Consider the following 25,321-nt stretch of genomic DNA (forward strand, 5'->3'; position numbering starts at 1 on the left):
GAACCTTATATTAAGAAATAAAATTGCTTTTTTTCTCTTTTTTGGGTAGGGGTTTGTTAAACTTGGCCATTTCTCATATTACAGGACTCTATCAAAGGCAAAAGCAAAGCGAAATTTACTTCGCAGATCTTGAGGCGATAAATCATGGTCACAGCCAGATAAAATAGTATGGATTCTTGGCGACCCTATCAGATACCTCGAAAATGCTCTGAGATATATTATTCAAAACCTATAGCAAGTTCAATAGGCACAAAGTAAAAATTATGGGGGAAATGAAAGAGAATAAATAATAAAATGCAGAAGCTGCAAAGGTACATCCGAGGATACAACTTCAATTGATCAAATCGCACCACCTCAATAGGTGTATATAATACAAACCATTTCCAGTTAGCATAACAAAATTGTTTCTGAAGTAAATCATCACTTCAGCCTGACCCAGCTGATTCCATCAGCAAAACTGCATCAATCTTTTGGAGCACAATCACCTCAGCAACAGGGGAGATCTGTCCTGACAGAACAAAAGTTCTAATCATATATTTAGCAAATTCCTGTTCACACGTTCAATAATACAGCTTCTAGCAAGTGAACTACTGTCACTACTACCATCGTTTCAAATAGGTTAGTCAATAAAACACATCAAACCTCAGCCGCAGCAGACGTGTTACCTTGTCCTATCAGAACTCCAATACAGAAAACTCAACTGTATCATGGGTTCTAAGCCTTTTTATAATAACCTATGTTCTACTCCACCGGGCTAAGTGATGAACGACAATTAGTTTCCAAATCTCTACTCCAAAAATATAGTAGTTTACCTCTACATCACAGCACACAAACATCAGAAGAGATGCAAAGCTTCGAGTCAGCCCCACCACTGACTACACTTTCACCTTTCCACCAATCCGCACACAATACCTGTATTGACAGAGTAATGTTAGGAAATACTAATGTGATACAACAAATACTCTTAAACCAGCTCTTAGAAGGCAAAATTTAATACCTTGTCATTGTGAGTATCAATGACAGCAAGGGGCCACTGCAATACAAATTTTTTGACTCAGGAATGGAAATATTAGTGTTTATAAAAAGCCATACTAGTCAATATAGGGATGTTAAAAGTGTAGTACTAACCGCAGTTCTCAAGTCCCATAACATTACTTTCCCATCATAAGATGCAGAAACCAAGTGAAACCATGACTTTTCATGCCACTTGCAGGCAGATATCCAAGAACTGTGTGATGAGAACTGATAAACAGGAGCCGAAGTACCTGTTAAGTAAAAGATGAAAGTACTTCTTCATATATCAATGTATGCTGTAAGGTCCTCAATTACTTGGAACTATAAACACAAAGAAAAGATATTTAAGCACAGAGAGACAGAGAGGTAAAGTTCAGGGTGTTTAAAAGTGCTTCTGTAAGTTGGACAGAAGAAAGAAACCTGGTTTGCGAGGATCCCATATCCTAAGAATGGGGTCAGAACCACCGGCAGCAATGAGGGCAGAACCTTCACCTCCAACATCAAGGCAATTAATGACTTTGTCGCAATACTGTTGAAGAGAAAGATGGTCATTATCCATTACTTTTAGGAAAATAAAGTTTCCAGCTCCCAACCCAATAGACTAAAAAAAGATACTATACATCTTGGCATTAAAAATTCAGAAACCAGCAACTAATCATGATGAGACGGTATCTTTTTCTTCAAGATAGTTTACAACAACAACAACAACAACCCAGTATAGTCCCACTTAGTGGGATCTGGGGAGGGTAGTGTGTACGCAGACCTTATCCCTACCCTAGGGTAGAGAGGCTGTTTCCAAATAGACCCCCGGCATCCTTCCCTCCAAGAACTTTCCACCTTGCTCTTGGGGAGACTCGAACTCACAACCTCTTGGTTGGAACTTCAAGATAGTTTAATTTTTAAAATATGATTGTTGACTGCTGAAGAGAAATGTTATCTCTGACAGGAAGTCGAAGTAATATCACGAATAATAGCATATTTAAGTGCCTCAACTTCCCCAAAATTTTCATATATTCATATTTTGCAAGTCGGAAATTTATTTCGCCCCCACTGTATGTAATTTTCGTAAAACAAGCCTACATGCATAGGACAGTAGAGATGTGACTGGAAGAAAAGAAGTAAAGAGACGGTATGTCACCATGTTCAGTGAATCCTTGCCCATCTCAACATCCCATCTTCTTATAGAGTGATCCCATGATGCTGAATACATTGTTTCATCTTGTGGCCACACCACGGAAGACACACATTGTGTATGTCCTACAAGTGTGGATTTAGCCTCCTCCTGTGAGCATAAGACGTGATAGATTTCTTGAGTACAAGATTAAGATAACAAACATTAACATTATAAAAATTAAAGAGAAAACAATAGAAAAAGAAGAGACAAAGAACAAAGATCAAACACCTCTCCTGGTAGCCAAAGACTAACATATTTCAGAAATACATTTCAACATTATTTTGGTCCCTTCATTTGCATTGATAAACATTGTCTTCTGAGGAAATCAGAAGCTTTTTATCTTCCACAAAAAGGACAAAAGATTTCGCTAATAATTATCAGTTGTCAATGAGATGTAACATAGAAAGCCAGAGACACATTTGACTGGCACAAAATTGTTGCTGGAACAACTTAGAGAAGAAGAATAAAATAGCGACAGAGGTGGTAAATAAGGAACAAGGGAGGACAATAGGTGGGGGGAAGGAAGAAGAACAAATAGCAACACAAAGTTGGAGGCACTGCAGGAAGATGGGTGAGGCAATGGATAGGTGTGGCATATACCAACATATAACAGGTAGGATGGAGAAGGGGTAGGGTTCAGCGAAGAAGAGGTTTTGCCAAAAAGTAAAAGTACATTGTTAGTTACGTGTAGTCGTGAATGCCTTGCACTGGAACTATTTTTCAAAACCAAAATAGTAACTGCTGCCGTAAACTATTTTTCCTCCTCTTTCAATGACTTTGAGAACAGACACATCATCCTTTTCTATGTGGATAAGGTAGAACAGACACATTATCCTTATTAAACAGGTCATGGATTTTAATCACTACGCTGCATGAAATATTTGTATTTTTCAGTCTTTAACCTAGACAGTTAGAAGAAATGTAGTCATACTTCTACTTGAGTATCTTCCTCTTTGGCATCCTTTTTCCTTTTCTTGACTGAAACTACATCACCTGTATCTGAGCCACTTGCTTGCCACAAAGCTATTTGGCAATCCCAGGACCCTGAACACACCTGTCAACACAATAAATGCTGGGGAGTTGGTAAAGTTCTTAGAACTAATTTCGTAGTTATAAAAAGCTTCAAATGAACAATTAAGTGAAGAGATGCACGACCATATCTCCAGCGGGGTTTGCTGCAACACTTTGGACAGAAGCATTATGTCCATGTAAAATCTTAAAGGATCTAATCCTCTTTAGCTGATCCGAAGACTCATCTGCATCAAACTTTTAAGCCAAACAAATACTAATTAATGGAAGATCACAAATTAGCAGTGAGTTATCAGTAGTGCAAACAGACCATGTTACCTTCCAGAGCCGCAGTGTCCTATCCTTGGAGGCCGTGGCTACTATTTGATCAACACCACTTGGAGCCACTAAAGAAAATAAATGGTACAAAATAAAATAAACATAGATAGAACAGGGGAAAGCAATGAAGCACAGAAAAGTAGATATGCAGGAGCAATTTAAACTATATTTCAATACTGATTGTCATGCTGGTAAACTTTTTAGGTAGCCAGCGTGTTTCAGCATTGCAAAGCAACTTAATAGAAGGGATATCAACAAGAAATATTAACGAAAAAAGGAATATCAAACGCAGGTGATGTGGGTGTGAGGAGCATGGTATCCCAGATAAATGATAATGGCAGCAGAGAATAGAGCATAATGCTTGAAAACGAACAACTGAGGAGAAACTATCTCCCACTGATACCTCTTGGTTTGACAACACAAACAGAAGTAATTGCACCAGTATGGCCCTCCAATTGATGTGTACAAGATCCAGCAGCCTTCCATATTCTGATTAACACTATCAAATGTTAGGTTGACACAACAACATAAAACAAACCAAGCCGATTTTTGAACCAAAAATACAATTAGCAAAGAATATAAAATCAGCAGATTACCTTCCACAACCATCATAGCATCCAGTCAAAATAAACCTGTCAGATCACATATATGCACATCTTGTCAGTTAAGGCTATGGGAAGAAGACCATTGTTAGAGAATTAATGGTAACCATCAAATATTTTAGGACAATGAAGCACATGGAGAATGAAATTTAGCTACAAAACACTTGAACAAAAGCAGCAAAATGTAATAAGGAAACATTTCCTCAGAAATCTAGTGTGTAAGAGATATCAATGGAGTGAAGTGAATGCAAAAGAGACCTGAAGTATAACCACACAGATCCAATAGCCAGAGATGTTGAATCATTCCATTTATCTTTATTATGCAGACTCACTATTTTTGTTTTTTCATTTTTTTTGGGGGGGGGACAAAACCAATATTCTCATTCAGTAAACAAGTTCCTTTAGAAGAAACTCCCACCAAATCTCAAAAATATTAAACAAATGAAATATATACAAGTTGGTGAAAACTACAAGAACACACCAAAGATTCTAGAAAAACAAATTTCACACTCATGCTTACTTAGAATTAGAACCATCAACTGCACTGACCCAGTCGTCATGCAAAGATGGCTCTTCTTGTTTTCTTGGAGCCACAGCTTTAATGTACTCAATCTCTAATATTTTCTCCTGTAAAAGATATAGAGAACAGTTACACATAAAAGGAGGAGTATAAGAACCGCCGAATAAACGTATATATGTAAAAAGTTTTGTCAAAAATCTCAATGGCTTGTTAGTGAAATAGGCCACTACCGGCTAGTGAAAGAGAGCATAAGAGAAACAACTGGGAAGGAACTTGAATTATAGAGTAGATACTTCTAGAACCTTCAGGTATGTATACCCTTTTGCAATCTTTAGCATTTCCGTGAAGAAAATGTTCACATTACACTACAATGTATACAATTTTGAAACAGAACTATTAATACTTTGGAGTTGAGTAGGAGCAAAAGCACATAAGAGGAGACAGTATATGTTTTACTTTTTCTACAACTTTGAGACTCCAATAAGAGATACAATTGCAAACATAAAGAGAATAACACTCAGAAATAAAGAAAAATAACAATCCCACAAGCAGCAGCCAGTAAATGCTTTGTGGAATTAGAAATAGTCCCAAGTAATAGGGTACACTGAGCTAATCCAACTATTGGTACAAGTTCAGCTCAAGCTTGCCCACGTTTATCAATTTTATGACTGGCTATTCATCCTTTTCTAGAGGATCTAATTATCATCAGTCATTATGCTGAGACAAATTGAAGAAACATACATTAAACAGAATGCACATTAATGGAGCAACAAAAACACACTTCTGTTATGGTGTTTCAAAATGTTTACATGAATGTATAGAGGTCATTCAATATTTTCTTTGGAAGCAAGATTAACCAGTTTTATCTTTTGATTTTTAAGTTGGTCTGAAGAGACAAAACAGTACTACTGGAACTGCGATCACTCTAGCAGTCAAGAAGTCATTTCAAGAAAAAAAACTTACAGCTGAAATGCCCTTGGCAAGGAGAAACTCTTCAAGTGACATGCGGACCAGTTCTCCATCAATGAGAAAATCAAAAGGCTCAGTATTCCATTCATCTTTCCCTGAGAATAATCAAATGACAATCAGGTAAGCATAATAGTAAGAACATGGATTGTAGGCCCAGCGAGCAGATAATACAGTGCTTGTCCAGTATACATAAGATCAGGCCCTCTATTTAATTAAATATTAAGCCATTACTCTTTTATCTCTAATACCAAATTTAGTTAGAACATAAACAAATAATTACCTACAAAAACATATTAATCGAGCCATATCTAAGGATAAAGTAGCTGAATTATGGCACCACTAACCCATAACAACAATGCTCTCGAACACAAGCAATAACTTATTCAACATGTCAATGTAGGTTAACAAATACCCATTTAAAGCAATTTACAAGCTCGTAGCTTAAGCAACTGAAGATAAACCAATCATAAGCCAAATTAACAATTAAAATGCATTGTTTAGAATATTTACAAGTGTAATGGTGAACCATCTTTACCCACAGCTACCATATCCTCTGTAATTATAATTTATTTATCTACAACAACAAAAAATGAACCATACTAATTCAAACTACATAACACGACCAACAATCAATCAACTATGCCTCAGTCCTAAACTAGTTGGGAAAAGCTATAAATTTTAGAAAATTAATACTGGGAAGAATAATTAGAAGTTGTTACCAGCTTTAAGGAGGTTGTTTACAATGGAAGAGAGGCCGAAACGGGTGAGATTGGAGGGAATAGCAATGGAAGTAGTTGGGGCTTTAAATGGAGGCTTCAACTTCGTGACGAACCGGACCTGTACCCGCCTCGCTGCCTCTTCAACGTCCCCGTCAATATCCATTCCCGCCATTAATTCGTCAGAGTTAATCGGAGAAAGGTTGAGGATGCTAGGGTTTAACAGGTTGATTGGGGAAGTTGGCGGGTCGAGCTAGGGTTTAACGGAAATTTTGAAGTCTTGTTCATCTATTTTTGAATCTTCGATAAAAGGGTTGGGCCTCTTATTTGGTTTGGGCTTCATGTACTGTGTTGGTGTAACTTGTGAGATAGTCAGTCATACAATTGCTTAAAATAAAAATAGGAAAGAATATATTATATATGTATAATTTATATATAATGTGTATAATTTATGTATACAGGATAGAGAAAAGAAATAGTAAATTTGACCGGCTATTTGTGTAAATACCCCTTTCTCCTTCGCTCTTTTCCTCTAATTTCTGAACTATTTACTTTCATTATCATATTTAAAATAATATAGAGAGAGATAGAGTAGTACTGTACTAATGTGATAAAATAAACAATGAATTTCTAAGTGCAGAAAATTTGATAATGTAATCTATTTTTATTAATTTTCAAATGACATATACATAAATAAAAGAATTCATTGACAAATACAGTATATTTCACTACTTGAGTTGTGAGTTTCTTAAACTACACTGACCATATTATAGAATAGGAAAGAAAAAATTTGTAAATGTTAGATTAAGGCAACAACAATAACAACAACATACCCAGTATTATTCTACACCGTGGGGTCTGGGGGGAATAGTGTGTACAAACCTTACCCTTACCTTGTGAAGATAGAGAAGTTGTTTCCAATAGACCCTCGACTTGGGAAAGAATTGGTTGATTTGAGGAAAAGTTTCCAAGTCCAAACATGTGGGTGCTTGAGTGGAAAGAGAGGACTAGCAATTTGAAAAGGTGTTCGTTGTGGACTGAAATAACATATTTCCATCTTGTTTTTCAAAAAAAAATATGAATAGTTTCAAAATAAATAAAAACGCTAGAAGGAGGGCTTGAACCTCCGACCTTGTGGTTAACAGCCACACGCTCTAACCAACTGAGCCATTCCAGCTTCTTGTTTTAATCTGTATTCAATATATTAAACTTAGTGATTTTCACAGACTACTATGATGAAGAAATTGGCAGGTAGTTCAAAGGCAGGTCTAGGGCTGTCCAAGGGTAGGGCAATATCAGTAATCGTACCGGATCGTATTGCTCCAGTTGAAGGGTAGGGCCACAGGGGTGAGAGATTTTGGTGAAGGGTATGGGTAAAGGCAGGATACCCGAAATAGTACCCTTAGTACCGGTACCGTAAGTACCCTTAGGGGTCCTTTGGTATGAGCTATAAGTAGATATAGTGCTGGTATAAAGATTTAATACCATCTTAATAATTTGTTTGGTAAGCAAATCAGGTATAAGTTATCCTGGGATTAAAATTAGTACCACGATAACCAGAGGTGGATCCAGGATTTAAATCCTATGGATTCAATTTTAAGGTTTTTAACATTGAATCCATTATATTTTTAAAGTTATAGGTTCATATCTACTATTTTTGCAATTTTAATGAATTTTTACATACAAATTTTTACTTCGCGTCGAAAGTTATGGGTTCAATTGAACCCGTAGGTAGTACACTACATCCGCCTCTGACGATAACTTATACCTTATAGGAGGTGGGGGTAATTAATGCGCGGGACACTTATACCTTCTTCTTATAAATTATGCAAATGTTATTTTTAATACAACATACCAAACAGTGAATAGAAAAAAATACCAGGATAACTAATTCCAGCATAACCCGTATTCAAACCAAACAACCCCTTAAAGGTACCGTACCAGTACCGGAACGGTACCCAAACTTTTTCTTCTAATTTAAAATCTGGTCGTTTTTGTACCAGTAGCCAACGGCCAAAAACAGCTATTTTTGCCTCCCTAATCCCCCAACATCCCCCTACCCCCTAATTTATGTTTTTAACTCCTAAGTTTGTTCAAATATACTTTGTCCTTATTTTAAAACTATAAATACCCCAATTTATTCTTTCAATTTTCATTCAAAAACTCTCATAGCTCTCTCAATTTCTAATTGCAATTAACGTTGGCGTTTACGTCGGTGTTTGGTATATTCATTCCAACTCATATTAATTTCCGCATTTATTCTTGTTATACTTATGTTGCTATTTGTTGTAATTTTAATTATCTATTATTAAAAATGGCTCTTAAACTAGTAAAAAGGTGTGTAATAGATCTACTAAGGGTAATGCAAGGGAGGGGGAGATCGTTGTTTTGAAACAAATCCTAATCAATCCGGTTAGGAGTTACATACAAGAGAAGTATAATCGTGCTTTTCCAGGTTTTCCTAGAAGAACTGTTAGAAATAATATTTGCGATGAAGACTTGCTGAAATAATTGAAGAGAAGAAACTTTGGTCTCCCAAAAATAATTCAAGAAGACAACGATGCCTATAGTAAAATACTATCTACCGAGACAACGAGGACGCAGAAGAACAAGTGCTATCAATTTCAAGTGAAGAACCAATAGAAATTATTGAAAATTCTGTAAATTGTAAAAAAATATACACTTTTATTTTTATAAGTATTGAAATAAAAGTATTAAATTTTTTTCAATAACTTAAGAAAATTACCCTTAAGGAACCCTTAGCTTACACTGTGTTTCGATGGTTGTTTCCGGTTGTATTGTATTGTATTGTTACCTCACATACAATGTTTGTTTTGATTGTTTATATAAAACTGATTGTATCGTATTGTTTAATCCATTGTTCCGAAACAATGAAAACCCTCATTTTATGAAACAACCAAATCCGTGTGGTGGGATTGTTTCGTATATTCCTTTCCAATTATGCCCACACTTATTATTCTATATTTCAATTTTACCCTTTACCCTTTACCCTATTATTTATACTATATTCACCATAATAAGTACTTTGTCTCATCTTATTTCTGCCGTGCAAGTTAACAGACGGTATCGTCTCTTTCCAGTTTCCAACCAACTTTTTACAGGTTAGGTCTCTTTCCAACGACGGTATCCTCTCTTTCATCTATTTTCCTTGAGTGGAGTCGTTGTAGTCAATTCACTTTTGTAAACATATGAAATATAAATATCGACGGCTATGAATTATAGTATTATTTCTGTTGCATCATTACTCTTATTACGTCACTTTCCTTACATTGAACTACTTTATGTATTTGTCTGCTTGTTATCACTTTCATATCATTATGTATTTGTATAATTTACATCACTTTCATATCGTTTTATGTTGAACTACTTCAGATTGCTAATGGGGTGTATTTGTCTGCTTGTTTTTTCTGTCAATTATTTTGTATTACTGCTGTCACTTTGTTGAATCTTTTCAGTATTTTTTCTGGTTAGTTCATCTATGATATTGGTTAATGTATCTCACTTAATTTTATTATAGATGGCTGATCGGAATAATCAAAATAATAGATAAATATTGGACCAAGTGAGCTCTTTAACTACATATGCTGCTTGCTTAGTAGCTATTTGGTTTTGGACTTATGTACGTGAAATTGAAAATGACCGACGTACGATCACACATGATATACGACTGGAAAGTGAACAAGTTAGACATGAATTATTGAGTCATTTATTCTCAACTGAACTTTGTCGTAATATTATTAGAATGACCCCTTTAGCTTTTACCGATTTATGTGAGATGTTAGTTAGAGAGGGTGATCTTAGACCAACACTTCAAGCTACAGTTGAAGAGCAAGTTGCAAAAACACTTTACCTGTTAGCGCATAATACGACAAATCGCGAGTTAGCTTTTATCTTTCGACGATCTAGGGAGTCGGTTAGTCGTCATTTTCATATTGTCCTACGAGCGATCTTGGGGTTATATGAAAAATTTATTAAACAACCTGATGGCTCTCAAGTTCCTTCTGAAATTGCCAGCAGCCCAAGATTCTACCCATATTTTAAGGTGAACACAAATATAATTTTATTGAACTTTTAGCTAAATTCAAGGTTGATTGCATATAATTTATTATAATAATGTTAGAATTGTATTGGTGCAATTGATGGAACACATATACGTGTTAAAGTTTCACAACGTGAAGCACCTAGATACCGTGGAAGAAAAGATTATCCAACACAAAATGTATTGGCTGCATGCACATTTGATTTAAAATTCACATATGTGTTAGCTGGTTGGGAAGGGACGGCATCTGATTCAAGAATCATGAAAGAAGCGTTAAATAGACAAGATCCGCTAAAACTTCCAGAAGGTAAATATTTTATATATTTATATAGGGAAAGTTAGATGTGATGAATAAATAATTAAAGCTTTTACTTTTTATCTTTAGGAAAATACTACCTTGTTGATGCTGGATTGATGTTGAGAAGTGGACTTATTACGCCTCATCGTGGGGAGCGATATCACTTGAAAGAGTATTCAAGAAATCCTCGTGAATTATTTAATCTGCGACACGCATCTTTGCGTAATGCTATTGAACGAGCTTTTGGAGTTCTTAAAAAGAGATTTCCTATAATTTCTAGTTCAACTGAACCGTCATATGGTGTTGAAACTCAAAAGCTTATTATTTTTTCATGTTGTATTTTGCACAACTACTTAAGAGGTGCAGATCCAAATGATGAGTTACTTGCACAAGTTGATGCGGAGCTTATGAATGATAATGATATGCATGAAGAACCACCAAATCCTAGGGAAAGTAGTGAGGAGTTTAGAAAGGGGGAGTTGATTAGAGATGGCATAGCAGCTGACATGTGGGCTAATTATCAAGTTTAATCTTCTAGGAGAAAAAAAGTCAACAAATTTTTTCGTGTTTATTTATTTGATGTTGTTTGAAATTAATTTTGGCTATTGTTTAAATAAAATGTATTATGTACTATGCATTTATTTTATTTCATTTGGGCATTTATTTTATTTTATGTCTGCTTAATTTTTCATTAAGTCTTATGAATATCTCTTAATTATGTAGTTATCAATATGCCGAAAAAGTCAAAGGCATCCTCAAGCGACACAAATCTTTCAGATAACACTGCTTGTATTTGGTCAAATGTTATGGATGATGCCTTAATTGATGCATTCTATCATGAGCACACACTTGGAAACATGGTTGGTGGAACTTTTACTCCACACGCGATTGATAATATAGTGAAAGAGATGCAATCAAAATTTCCAGATAAAGTTTTTAAGAAGGAGAGAGTTCACAACCGAATGAGAAATATTAAAACAAAATTTAGCAAGTGTTATGACACCTTTCAAAATGGGATGAGCGGGTTTGCATGGGATTCCAACACAAATATGTGGAATGCTGAATCTGAAGTATGGGATCAATTGATACAGGTACATTAATTTTTAGCAGTTTTGTTCTTTCGCATAATCCACGATGATAACTTCAGTTCTTGTATTATCATTAACAAACTGGATTCTGATCTATGTTTATGCAATAAAACATGTTTATTTTGGGGTGGTGCGTGGGAGGTAGGGATACTCTCATATCATTTTATAAGTTGCTAATAGAAAAGATGGATATATCCTCAAAAAGATAATATATGGTCAGCTTAACTGTTTTATCAAGATATAGAGGATAAATGCATTGTGTTCATGCTCAACTACTAGTCGAGAAGATGTGCTTGCTCTGTTTAAAATGTACAAGAATGAGACTGTTCTAAATAGTTATGGAAAAATCCTTGTTAGGTATCCAGTCTCATTTTTTACATTATTATATTGTACTTTTTTTGTGTGCAGGCTAAGCCTGAAGCTGCTGAATGGAGAAACAAGCCGATTAGAAATTATGATAAGCTAATTGAGCTATATGGAAGGGATAGAGCTACTGGAAAGCAAGCTGAGACTGGAGCAGATATGGTAAAAAGGGGTGCTTGTAATAATTTGAGAAAATCACGTGATAGTCCATTGACTATTGATGAGGTAGATGAACTAATTTCCATGAATGCTGCCTCTTTGGAAAATATCGAGGAACATGGACAACATGAGCAATATCAATCAACTCAGGAAGCACGTAAATCTAATGCATATTCAGAGGTACCGACTTCTAGCAGGAATAAAAAATCTAAACATGATCATTTTGAAGGCATGACTGATATGTTGAGAGGTGGGATGAATAATTTGGCTAATGCAATTAATCGGCTTTCAACTATGCCACCTATTCCTGAGAGTGAGATATGGCAAATGGTATAAGGGTTGGATTTAGAGCCTAGTATGCACATGAAAGCTTATATATTTCTTTGCAGACATGCAGACTTGTGCCGCACACTGATTGGGTGTCCATTGGAAGACCGCAAATTTCTTTTACTAACCTTGATGTCGTCACCTGGCAATTGAGTTAGACTAAATATTTTTTGTGCTTTAGCTATTGAGGATTTTATAGACTTTGACTAGATCGATATGAATTTTATATGTCATGTTGCTAGAAATTTTTATTATATTATGCACTTTAAGTTTGGAATTATTTGAGATATGGAACAATATCATTCCACTTCATGTGTTTTCTCTATATTGTGGTTGTTTAGTTATCTTCTACTTGTGTCCGTATTAGATCCGATATATCATTTTTCAAAGAATAGCATTTAGTACTACATATTTTGACAAGTACATGTCATTTAACATGTAAATAGCAAAAAATAATCATAGATATAGATGCTTCGACCCTACCATTAGTTTCAAGTGTTATACCTCTTTCCAACCTTTAATAAAATAATTGAGGGTATTTTAGTAAACTTAGCAGTACAGTACAGTACAGTACAGTCAAGCCAAACAATAAAGATATTATTTAACAACAGCAAACGATACAGTCTATCCAAACGTTGTATCCATCAAAACGATACAATACAGTACAGTACAATACAATACGATACATTATAAAACGATGGGGAACAATGATCCAAACAGTGTTACCCTTACCCTCCTCGTACCCTTAACCCTTAAGGACCCAGTACCCGCCCTAGGCAGGTCAGATGTAGTAGCAGCTCCAAAACCATTTTGTGATGTTTAAAAGATACTGCAAAAACTCCATAACTTCTGAATCTCTGGTGGCGATAAAAGACTGAAATGCATGTCTGAACGAAGTTTTGGAATTGGCTGGTTGGTTTCCTCTGCTGAACTAATGAAATACCATGTTCTTCTGAAAATGATAAGTAATTTTTGGCACTTTTTTACAATTGTATTACCAACATCCCTAGAAATGAATTAGTACAACCAATAGGATAACGTTAAATAAAATAATAACAGTTCAAAAGACGATTTCTCACTTGCTTGCCCTTCATACAAATATTGCTATTGCCCTTATTATTAAATACGGAGCGGAAAATATCAAGTCTGCCAAACCCCCACCAAAGCCATTGACGAAATAAGAAAGGTGAAGAGAAGAAACATTTAAGCCTATAAATTCATAAAACTAGACAAGTGTAATCAACACATGAACCCTGTTAGAAATGGATGACATTTTATTCACGCATGACTCAAAATATATGTCCTAGACATTCTCTTGAAACAAGTCCCTGAAACGCAGTAGAAGCCAAGCATTTTTTTCAACCCCTGGTGTTGGCGAAATCCTTTGGCTCATCATCATCATCCCTGTAATTTCCTTCTGATGTCTCCTGTCCAATATCTTCATTTATAGATTGAGTCCCTTGATCTACACTGACCTGTTCTTGACCTCCATTAAATGATGCTCCGGGGCTCTCACCAAAGCCATTTCCATTGTTTCCACCGTCATAACCACCTGAAAAGCTATTGCCTGGACCGGAATAATTGCTGTTCGGAGTGTTTCCATAGTTAGCACTGCCATACCCCACGCCTCCCTCAGCAGGGGAACTGTTGTCATTTCCATAGTTACTGCCACCTCCATAGCTACCGTATCCACCAGCAGAAGTGTTACCACCAGAAAATCCACCACCATAATTGTTGGTTGGGTAACCTCCAGCACCTGCAGAATTTCCACCTTCCCCAACGTAGTTAAAGCCACTACTGTTACCATAGCCACCTCCTCCGCCTCCATAATTGCTGGCTGCATAACCTCCGCCACCTGCAAAATTTCCACCTTCACCACCGTAGTTAAAGCCACCACCACCTCCACCGTAGCCACCTCCAAATCCAGCACGACGCTTTTCTGTTGCATAATTCACCCTTATCCGTCTTCCATGAAGATCCTGGAAAAGTTTACGCAGCATAAATTACCTTGGCACCATTAAAAAAATAACAAAATTGACCGGTGATAACATTAATTGCAGGCGATATCATGGTTATTGGCCAACACAAGATGGAATTGGCAGGTGGTCCGGGGGAGAGGGGCAAAAGGTAAGTTGGGAGAGGGGCAAAAGGTAAGTTGTAAGTATATTGAAGCGAGTCAAAATACAAGCGGTACGATTTGCTAGAGGACTCTCTCTCTCTCTCTACAAATAACCTTACTATGTAAAATTGATTATGAGAATTACCCCATGAATCGAATAAACAAGATGAAAGGCGTTAAGGTACAAAGTGTTGTCACGAAGGAATTTGGTAATTAAAGTTCTGAGTGAAATATTGTCCTCTGAACTATGTATTACAAGTAAAAAGTGTCCCTTTCCTATGAAATCCATATTTTGGTCTATTCAAGTTCTTTAGTTTTTGGATATTGATTAAAACCTATGTAATTTGTGTTCACAAGCATAATTTTCCAACTAGAAGTAACATCCTAAGTTGCTCGGACACGGGTGTGGGTGTCAGACACGGGTGTGGATCTAGAGGTCGGTCTTTCGAGATGTAAATTCTAAGATTCGGGGATACGGATCCTAGTACTAATACATGTGCGGGGATCCAGCTTAAAATAATTCAAAAAAAAAATAAAAACATAAAAATATCTCTAAATTATGAGAAATTTTGTGGAATACTTACATATAGCTTGTAAAGTGTGAATTTCTTTTTTATTCTCAAGTTGTAGATAAGTAAAGAATTGATTTCCTAAATATGATATGCTATTTCTTCAAATTTACCTAGTTTTGGTTCTGATTTCGGGAATCATATTATATTTCGTCTCGAACTTTTCCATCTGTCGTGGTCAAAGTATCCAAAATTGTTTGACCAGATCCGGTACGGATCCCATACCCACCCCCATACTAGTGTCGTGTCGACACGGGTGCGGCACCTAAACTGCCGTGTCGGAGCAACTTAGGTAACATCATACCTGGCCATCCATGGCCTGCAATGCACTTGCTGCTTCTTCACTTGATGGAAAACTGATAAAACCAAAACCTCTGGACCTCCCAGTATCACGATCCATAATAACTCTAGCTGCAAAGGAAGAGGAAATAGTTTATTTCAAAGTTCAACTAAACAACACGCAGCAAAAGAAGCCAGCTTCAGGAAAAAATTTCAGAGATGCAGCATACACGAATCTGTCACATGGGTCATTTCACCATCGAGTTGATAGTTTCACCAAGAACTAAATTGATAAAGAAACATGTCCAATTCAGACCAAACACTTCTTGTTTCATCAATAAAAAAACTGAACTCCAACTTCATAACTAATTTCAAAACAATGAAGGAGAATTGTGTATTCCGCATATTCACTATGCCTTCACAAATGTGATCTTCTGTGAGCGCTAGCTCATTTCTGTTGGCGATCACGGCAGCATTATTCTATTTCTTATGATCTTTTGGTATTAGCTAATGCTGCAACTATACAGTGATTCCTCATTTTTTAAATATAGTGCATTGCTAAAATTTAAATCTACCTATGCGGAATAATAACCCTAGTACCTTCGATCACATCACCGTATTGGGAAAATGCCTCCTTCAGAGAGCTCTCATCAGTGCCATATGAGAGACCTGCAGGGGACAATAAGCCGTTATAGAGTAACCAAAAGAAGTTGAAAAATCATAGCAAATCCATACACAGAGACAAGATCCTCTCACCCCCAACAAAAAGCTTAGACGAAGACATGCTTCTTATTGCCTGGAAAAGCGACGCATTTGAGGCAGAGAGTTCCAAGTTTGAGTGTTTGCTTACACTCTGTTTAAGAATACTCCCAACTCTATTGAAAAAAGCCATCTTTAAACCTAGTAAAAACAAAACAGTATAGAGTCAGCATCACAAATCCAATCTAAAAATAAACATTACCGACCCATATTTAAAAAGATCCTTTTTCCTCTCAATGAAAAGTCAAAAAAGATACTGTTCTGAGCTCATTTACATCTATGCTCGATATTCGTCATACGATATGCGGGCATAAAATAAAGAATACAAAACATCCAAAAAACACCACGAATTTGTTATAGCAATCGTGATCACGCAACACATATCAAAAATGGTAAAAACCCTAATCTTATAAAAGCTAAAGAAGCAGTACAACAAAAGAAACAGATAGAAATTCTTAAAATTTGAACAATTAATTCGTTAAAGACCAAGCTAACGAGTACTATAATATGAATTAAAGGAAGCAGAAAAAACTTACCCTTGCTGGAATGATTCACAGAAGCACACTTCTTCGTTCGCTATCCCCACAGAAGGGTTTTAGAAGAAGAAGAAGGCTAAAGTTCAATAAATAGCCCAAAAATATCTGGGCCTTCGATTACAACTTGCTCATTCTTGGCCGTTCGATGAAATAGAATGATAGTATGGCGGTGGTCAACGGAACTTGGGTTCATGGTTTTTCTTTTTTATGGAACATTTTTCTGTTTCTTTTTTATATTTTCATTTTAGCCAAAAGGCTAAAAAAAAGGATTTTTTTAGGGCAATTGTTTAACCTGAAAAGATATTTTATGCACCCTAGTTAATAGTCATACACCATTAGTTGTATTGACTGGGTTAGTATAGTAATAGGCTCGTTTTGGTCATTTGGTGTAGGTGATTAGATAAAAATAATTTTACAAATCATTTTTGGGTATTTTATTTGGAGATAATATTTGTCAAATCTGATAGTGATGGAAGGCTGGACCCTGAAGGACAGGTGAAACCGTGAAAATCATTCCCCCCTCCCATTTTATAATATTTATTTTACGTTTGATATTCACGATTCCCCCCCCCCCCCGCCCCTCCCCCCCGTAATAATCTTTTAATATTATATATTCTATTTGTTACCTCGATGCTTTATAATCTAAATTATGTGTTATCTTATTCTAATGGCAATTTAGTTCAGTTAAAATCATTTCTTGAATCTTGATATTTTGTTTAATGAATAATATAAAAAATTGATCTGCACTATATTATGGTACAATGTAGGGGTGCTTATCGGGCGGATCGGGAAGATAATTACGTTTAACGGTTCGGCTTATCAGATGTCGGATTATAAATTAGTAATTCACTAACCATTCAATAAGACAACTAGCAGATTTGTATTGGATTAACGATTATCCGACAATTTATTGGCTAGACCGAATAGAATTTTTTTGAATAATCCTAGTCTTGTAAACACTAAATGGTCAAACCTGATAAAGTGACTCGACTCCCTTGTTAGTATGTACTGCACTTTAGTTTATGAGGCTTGTTAACATTTGTTGTTACATGATAGAATCTGTTAACACTTTGTAGTTTGTACTACACTAATGCACTTATTGTAAGTATTTCTTTTGGCTGCAAAGCTAAATGTTTCATGTCCAAAAAAGAAAAGACTAAAAACCGGTCAAACTGATTTGAAACTTATATACAATCAAGCATGTACGTCTAGGTGGTTTTTTTTATATATAAATCCTTTTGAAATCTCCAGAGGAGGTAGATCTGCATATAGTTAATGGGCATAAATAAAGATATGTATATGTTAGTGTGGGTATAATTTGACATGTGATGATGGATTGGCCTCATCAATCAAAACTGCATAGTTCAGTGGCTTTTATACCTTTCCATTGTAGGACTCCATATGACGACCTCCTCTTTTAGCGACTCCATTGTTCTTGTTTCAACTACTTGGTTTGGTGATTAGATTTCTCTTAATTGGTCCTTTACATGTGTTAACCCCATGCAGCTAGTGTCCAAGATCATCAATTCATCAGTCCGAAGCATCAACCAAAGCTAAAGGATGTCAGACAAGTGTCATGTGGCAAAAAGTAGTTAGGGTTTCAATAGTACTTTATACACATAGGGGTGAAAGTGTAAATATAAATTTTTTTAATGGATTTACGGTTATCCAATAAGAAAATTGAGTAATACACCCTCAAACCGTTAAGCCGTTAATTATAAAATCTTAATTCGTTCACCAACTATTACCCCGATAACCCGATACAAATAAGTCAATAAGCTATCGATTCGATTCGATTAACGGTTACGGTTCGGTCTTAAACAGCCCTAATACAGCGAGAACATTTGATGGTTCAAAACTTCAAATTGTTCCGCCTAGACTAATTTACTAGACGGAAATTTGAAAATAACATTTAATATGGGTAAGCTTTGATGAATTATGACAACAATCCCATATATCACACTTGGATGTATGGTGTAGCCGTCAAGCACACGGGGGGACTTCAATCCAGAAAACACGAGGCATTGAATGCAATATGTTACTGAATTACGAAAGGTTTGCTAACTCTAATTAAGTTTACAGGGCCATGAAACAATAGCTAATGGACAAACAGAGACATGGTCTCTATCAAACATAATATCTGTGAACAAGGTGGTTCCATTTGTTAAAAAGAATGTTGTATGCTAATCAAGATTCAACATATCAAATCTCCAATCACAAGCAACTTTTCCAGGAACCAACTAGAGCTAACAAATAGCTACTGCCTTTCTCCTTTTTGACAACCTTAAACAAGCCGGTTTTGACGGTGACAATGTCGTTAAGCCGGGAACTGTAATAGCAAGCAACAAACAACAAACAACAAACAAATACTCATACTCCTAATAGATGCATTTCAAAAGTACATGTCACTGACCCTTTTGCACATGACACCAAATGAATACATTAGGTACCCAAAATAGATATATCTAAAGGTATAACAGGTATAAGGATTGAGCTCACTTCCTGTGGGAACCATGCAACGATCTTGGAGATCCCTCAAAAAGATCCAAAAGGAAGTTCTCCAAATCGTCCGCAGTATACTTTATGTGTTTATCACTTATATGGTTTGTGTGTCTTCCAACAAATGTCCTGTATGCCTGAATAACCTTGAGTGATGTTGATATTCGAAGATCTTCACGAAGTTGACTATCTGGGATCGACCATCCTGTCTGGCTCTTGTAAACATCCTCAAATGCGAGATAAAAGCTGAGTAGTCTCTCCTTGAGAAGAGTTCTCGAGATAGAATTTGAGCCTGGATTCTGTAGCCCTTCATCTCTGAGTAAAGAGAGTATAGAGCTCCATGTAGCTCTCTCGTAGCTCATTGCATGGTGTTGGAATTTCCAATTATGTTTGCGAATCCAATCATCGCCAAGTATTGTTCTTAGATTAGAATTCTTCACCTTTTCAGCCATGTAATGAATATTGTTCATTAAGAAAAGGTGACCTAGTGAGTCATCCTTGTATAACTTGGACTTATCCTCAAGGTTGCATTCCAAAATTGAAGTGAAGGATCGAAAATGTTGAGCCAGTGGAGATATATTACAGCGTCTGTCCGTGTTATCTTCTTCTCTATCGGGTGTCATGTGTGGTAAAATGGCCGCTGAATCTTCCTTCTCGTATCCCTTCAGAAGCTCATCAAGCGTTTTGCTATAATCGATAAGAGTTTTCATGTAGTTCATAACGTACCTCGTTAGATGGTGTATTCCACCACCCGGGAAAGGGTTGGCCGATATGCTGGAAGCAACAGCATTTTCAAATTCCAGAAAGGTTGCCTTTGCGCAATCGCCCAAACTTCTAAGGATGTCCTGGCATTCTGTTCTAACACATAACCCCGCCTCATCAGAGTACATAGCGTCAATATCTGGGATAAGATCTGCGAGCAGCTCATACATGTCAAGAATCCGAATCAACTTCTCCGGTTGATGAGGGCCAATAGCTATGGCTTCACCAAAGTTCAGAAGCTGTACGATTGAAGCTTTCGAGGCCTCAGCAAAGCAAACTGAACTAACTCCTTCCAGCTCGCTAAAAATCTGATCACTTATCCACTTTTCACTGGCAAGATAAATGCGCACGAATATCTTCATAGCCCGTATCCACCTCCTGATTTTGGAGTTCAACGAGTTCCATTCCATCTTCAATACATCCTCGATGCTCAACTTCTCAACTTCAAGGATGAAGAGGCAATCGTCCAAGGCATCTTTTCGGACATTGATAAATGCCTGAGAACACTCCCGGCCATAATTTGAATCGAACATCAAATTGGCAATGCATCTTAAGTCAGGAATAACATCCGGATGCACGAGTTCGATGATGTACTCCTCAAAGCTCCTACTCATGCTATCTCTTTGAACCACATCCTCAACCGAGTCATCCCCAAAAGACACAATAGAGCCATCATCTAATGTATCATCCTCGCTTGAACGAAAAGACATATGCTCAGGCTCAAAAGGCTGCCTGTTCTGAACAAGCAAATGAGTAAACTCCTCCTCAAGCCGATTCATTGCTGTTTGAAGAAGATCATGAGCCTTGCGCAAAAGCTCGTCTTCTCTACTACCTTTATCCACATTCAAACCCTCCAATCTCTCGATCAATTTTCGAGCTTGATCTACATACCTCAAATACTCATATGCTTCTTCTTGGCCACAATCCCAAATCATTGACTGACCCACCTCCCAATTCATGACCTTAGTCTGAACTAAGTTAAGCTGCTCCTCCAACTCAATAAACTGCTCCTCAGTTTGATCACCAGAATCCTCATCTTGGGTTTCACTCACTCTAGTTATGGAAGACAATTGGGTGCCTAAATCAGCCAGAATTTTTCTAGCATCATCGGTTAAAGTCCGATTTGACCCTAACGCTTTTACAATGTTCTGAGCAGCAGCTATTAGGTTTTCTTCCTCTTCCATTAAGGGGACTAGAGTTTCACAGTCTCCCATATATCCAAGAACCAATCAAACTAGCTCAAGGCTAATCCCAAACAGGTAAAAATTGCAACTTAAAAACTTCTACCTCTTTACAAATTCAATTGGGGAAATCAAAGATATCAACAAAGAACTTCACCAAGAAAGATATCGAAGAGAATATTACCTGCAAAGATCAGTTACTTTAGAGTTAACCCAAATTCTTTTTGAGGGGAAAAAGTGAAAGACAAAAACAAAAGGATGTAGAAAATAAAAAAAGTGGGGCGGGGCGGCGGGCTATAAGAAAACAAAAAGTAGCAAATATTAGGTATAAATTAAAGTGGGGCTTTTAAAAATCAGCAAATACAATGGAGAAATGCAAGAACCAGATGAAGCTGAAAATGCACAAAGCTCAAATCTTGAATATGAAATCAGCAAAACAAGATCCACACATACACAGTTATGAGCATATAGCTTATGAGCAGAGAGGGGAACTCAAAACAAAGAAGAGATAATAAGAGACTGACCCTTTTTAGCACAGTGGCAATGATCGGACAGAGAATGAAAATTCAATAGTGTTTTTCTCGGAGAAATGAAGCTGAAAATTTGTGCAGAGAACCGACTTTCCAAAAGTATGTGTGCAACATGTCGCTACTTCTTATTGGAGTAATAACTTTCTTTTTTCTTTTTTCTTTGTATGGATTTGGCCAGTGGCCCAGTGCTGTTCTGCTTTGACCTTGAGTCTTCCTGGAATATAATGGGGAAGAAGTTACCTGACATTGGTCCTTGCTTGTAAAACTGTATTTTACAGTTTCCGAGTAATAATATTAGAAAAATAAGAATGTTAAAAAAAAATAATTTAAAAATGTTTTCTGATGTAGAAAGATTTCAATTTCTTTAACTAATCAAAGTATATAATAAAACGGAACTAGAGAGTACTAATACAATAATACTCTTATAATGAGTATAACTTACCTAAGAGTCAATAACAAGTACTCCCTCCGGTCTATTTTAACTTTAATTTTTTTATCATTTTTCTATGGTTTACAATATTTGATTTTTTCAAATATCAAGAAAGGATTAATTTTTAAGTTGCCTTTGGAGTAAAGAGCCTAGAGTATTTATTATATTTTATTTAACAAATTAAGGTTAATATGGTTAATTTTATTATTAATTAATGCTAAAATGTGATTTTCTTAATACAGTCAGACCTCTCTATAACAACATCCTTATATAACAACACTTCACTGTAAAAGTCAAGCTTTTCTGAAACCAATTTTTATGTTATGTTATAATATATGTTCTCTATATCAGCACTTCGCTATAATATCCAAAAAAAATCGGAACAAACGATGTTGTTATAGAGAGGTTTGACTGTATGTGTGAAAACAATAAAAAAATTAATTAAAATGGATCGGAGAGAGTAATTTTTTATAATAAATATAAATTAATAGCGTATAAAGCAAAGCAAGTAATCTGCGAAAACCAATAAAATTAAAAAAAAAATCAATAATTTTAACTTAAATTCATAATAAATTGAGCTTAGACTTTAGGATGATTGTAAAGACTGGAAAATTTATTTCAAATCTTGGTCTAATTAATTGCTTCTAGAGTAATAGTACTACAATATTATGGGAAAACGTTAGTTGTTGGCTTTTAATGGTTAAAAAGGACAGATGGAAGATAAGCTGAATAAAGCCAAGATAACCAAAATTCAGATACTTTGATTGTTGCTGGAAAAAGAAATGGTACTTTGATTGTGGACGAAAAAGGGGAAGAAAAGTCGCGAGACCAACACTGGGGCAAATCTTTCCAACTTTGAAAACAGTAGTCTTATTGTTTTATTTTTTTTTATTTTTTTATTTTTGTAAAATAGTGACTACAGCTAACAATTTATTCATCTTCTTTCTTGTTAGGATGATTCGGATTTCATAAACAATCAACTTTGTTCTTAATTACGTTACGTAAACTACTATTAGCTTGTATTTGATAAGTACACTTTAGATTGTATTTTTCTATCATTTTCAAATGCCATTTTGATGATTCAAATATGAGATCTCAAGATTTAGGCTAGACCAGAATTATTGCGTCATGAGCCAATAGACAAAGTTTAAATTCGCCTTAGAAATGTAAAGTTTGTCAAACAATCTCGATTTAACTAACTTGGAACTTCGGTTTTTAATATTTTGTCCGAAGGAGGCGTTTAACTTTAATTATATGCACTGTTACACCTTTAATTTTTTCTGCTATAATGATATTCGAGTCAGTTTGCATACACTTCGACTATTTCACCTGGTGCCTATTGATTTTCATGCTCTTGAAGCATTTCATCGCGTACCTATTATCCCTCAATGTGCGCACGTGTATTAAGAAACTCGGGCTCCAAAACCTAAGCATATGGAAAGAAATCAATTAGTGTTCTTTACTAGCACTATGATGATCAAATGAAATTTATGTGACGACATACAACAAAATGGAAAAGGTGTTGGTTAACAAAAATCTTTTTGTTTTGAATTAGATTAAATGGACAGGTAAAATACCTTTCATTGCTAGTTGGTTATTTTGAGAGATTTAGTTTTGTGTATTAATGGTATATAAGAACTATTTACATAAGCATATCACCAAATAAAAAAAGAGAAATTTTCATAAAGCACTATCTTTTAGTAGTAATTAGTCATCTATAGATACTATTTGCTATATTACAGATTATAGATACATTTTATGTGGTTATAAGATGTATTTGATGTATTTAAGTTATTGTATTTATGAATACAGTAGCAAAAATAGGCGTGAATCAAGGAAGTCCAGCTAATTAGTTGTTGTATTCGAGTGTATTCATGGAGTGAAATATGGGATTACAGCTGGACAAATTATTGTATTCGACTGTATTTGATTGTATTCACGGCGTGAAATATGGGATTACATTGTTTTTAAAACAGAAAGTGAATCAATTAACATAATAGACTCCTAATATAACTCAACAAATTCAATTATAACACACAAATTTTGTATTTTCAGTTATAAAAAAGATTCTCAACCGAAAATACCCAAAAACATAGCAATCTTCAGAGAAATTATATAATACATCTGAAATCATAAATTATATTAATTAAAAAAAAACTTATGAATACATTCATGGCATATAGAGAGACAGTGAATACAATGAAATACATAGAATACAATGAGACACATTGAATTACAATGCAAAAAAGATAATAAATACAATGAAATACATGAAAATACATTGAATTATATTAACAGAAAATCAAGTTGCTCAATCCCAAAATCCATCATATTTGTTCAAGAACAAACCAACCGGATTATATGTCGGCAACTGCTGTCTTTGCAATCTTTAGGTTGCCAATGCCATTTAGTATAAAAATTATCAGGTCTACCATTCTCAGAACAACGAAAGCCTTCATCCAAGAACTTACAATCCTTTGATTTATACAGTGGATAACTTTCATCCCAAACCCAATTCCCATAAAAAAAATCACAACTTTCTGCTCCCTTTTCCAAAAAATTCAACTTTTCAATCTTGTTATATGGAACAGACGATCTATTGAGCCCAATTCACGTAGCAAACAAGGATGTTTGCTGATACAAACGAGACCCTTTGTTTACTTTTCTGTAATCCAACAAAAACAGACACAAGAATAAGCAAATAGTGAAGAAAAAGCAGCCAAGTACCCCTGATGATGGCTCAAAAAACTTTAAACGTTTGAATTTCTTGAAAATTTTAAATTGGGTTATTGTGTTGAATAATCTAGGAGATGGGCTTTGCACAAATCCGGTGGAAGGAGGAGGAGATCGAAAATTTTAATGGGAAGGGAAAGAGAATGGGATGTATCAAAGCAGAAAGAGAAAGAAAATAGTGTAACTGATTAGCGTATTTAGTGGCTTAGGGCTAGGAGGTAACCAAAATTAAATATTTTGTTATAAACCTTAAAAGGTATCTATAGAATATAATTTTTTTAAATGGT

At 35.6% G+C, this 25,321-nt stretch overlaps 4 protein-coding genes and 1 non-coding gene across 6 annotated transcripts; 1 reads left to right on the top strand and 4 right to left on the bottom strand.

Moving 5' to 3' along the window:
• Nucleotides 1-261: 261 nt before the first annotated feature.
• Nucleotides 262-6,619, bottom strand: LOC104237785 (ribosome biogenesis protein WDR12 homolog). 2 transcript variants are annotated; one of them, XM_070167700.1, is made up of 14 exons: nt 6,346-6,619; nt 5,621-5,721; nt 4,658-4,764; nt 4,132-4,167; nt 3,939-4,024; nt 3,536-3,603; nt 3,344-3,454; nt 3,120-3,242; nt 2,153-2,296; nt 1,435-1,543; nt 1,129-1,265; nt 998-1,033; nt 813-912; nt 262-503 (listed from the first exon to the last, which is right to left on the bottom strand). In XM_070167700.1, the coding sequence occupies exons 1-13, from the start codon at nt 6,515-6,517 to the stop codon at nt 820-822; spliced, it is 1,323 nt and encodes a 440-aa protein (XP_070023801.1). In that variant the 5' UTR covers nt 6,518-6,619; the 3' UTR covers nt 262-503; nt 813-819. The 2 variants fall into 2 exon arrangements, with proteins under 2 accessions (XP_070023801.1, XP_009790312.1); XM_009792010.2 differs by having other exon boundaries at nt 300-508.
• An 826-nt stretch (nt 6,620-7,445) lies between these two features.
• Nucleotides 7,446-7,519, bottom strand: TRNAN-GUU (transfer RNA asparagine (anticodon GUU)). The gene has a single exon. It is a non-coding gene; the product is annotated as a tRNA-Asn (tRNA).
• A 2,586-nt stretch (nt 7,520-10,105) lies between these two features.
• LOC138882388 (protein ALP1-like) lies at nt 10,106-11,230 on the top strand. Its single transcript, XM_070163138.1, has 3 exons — nt 10,106-10,276; nt 10,484-10,709; nt 10,788-11,230. The coding sequence occupies exons 1-3, from the start codon at nt 10,106-10,108 to the stop codon at nt 11,228-11,230; spliced, it is 840 nt and encodes a 279-aa protein (XP_070019239.1).
• Nucleotides 11,231-13,654: 2,424 nt separating this feature from the next.
• LOC104235232 (glycine-rich RNA-binding protein 3, mitochondrial-like) lies at nt 13,655-17,018 on the bottom strand. The gene is made up of 5 exons (XM_009788953.2): nt 16,900-17,018; nt 16,361-16,504; nt 16,205-16,273; nt 15,630-15,736; nt 13,655-14,616 (listed from the first exon to the last, which is right to left on the bottom strand). The coding sequence occupies exons 2-5, from the start codon at nt 16,494-16,496 to the stop codon at nt 13,996-13,998; spliced, it is 933 nt and encodes a 310-aa protein (XP_009787255.1). The 5' UTR covers nt 16,497-16,504; nt 16,900-17,018; the 3' UTR covers nt 13,655-13,995.
• Nucleotides 17,019-19,038: 2,020 nt separating this feature from the next.
• LOC104235233 (exocyst complex component EXO70E2-like) lies at nt 19,039-21,971 on the bottom strand. Its single transcript, XM_009788954.2, has 2 exons — nt 21,866-21,971; nt 19,039-21,525 (listed from the first exon to the last, which is right to left on the bottom strand). Exon 2 carries the CDS (start codon nt 21,372-21,374, stop codon nt 19,395-19,397), a length of 1,980 nt encoding a protein of 659 aa, XP_009787256.1. The 5' UTR covers nt 21,375-21,525; nt 21,866-21,971; the 3' UTR covers nt 19,039-19,394.
• Nucleotides 21,972-25,321: the final 3,350 nt, after the last annotated feature.

Source organism: Nicotiana sylvestris, chromosome 2 (assembly GCF_000393655.2).
Source record: "Nicotiana sylvestris chromosome 2, ASM39365v2, whole genome shotgun sequence".
Taxonomy (NCBI): domain Eukaryota; kingdom Viridiplantae; phylum Streptophyta; class Magnoliopsida; order Solanales; family Solanaceae; genus Nicotiana; species Nicotiana sylvestris.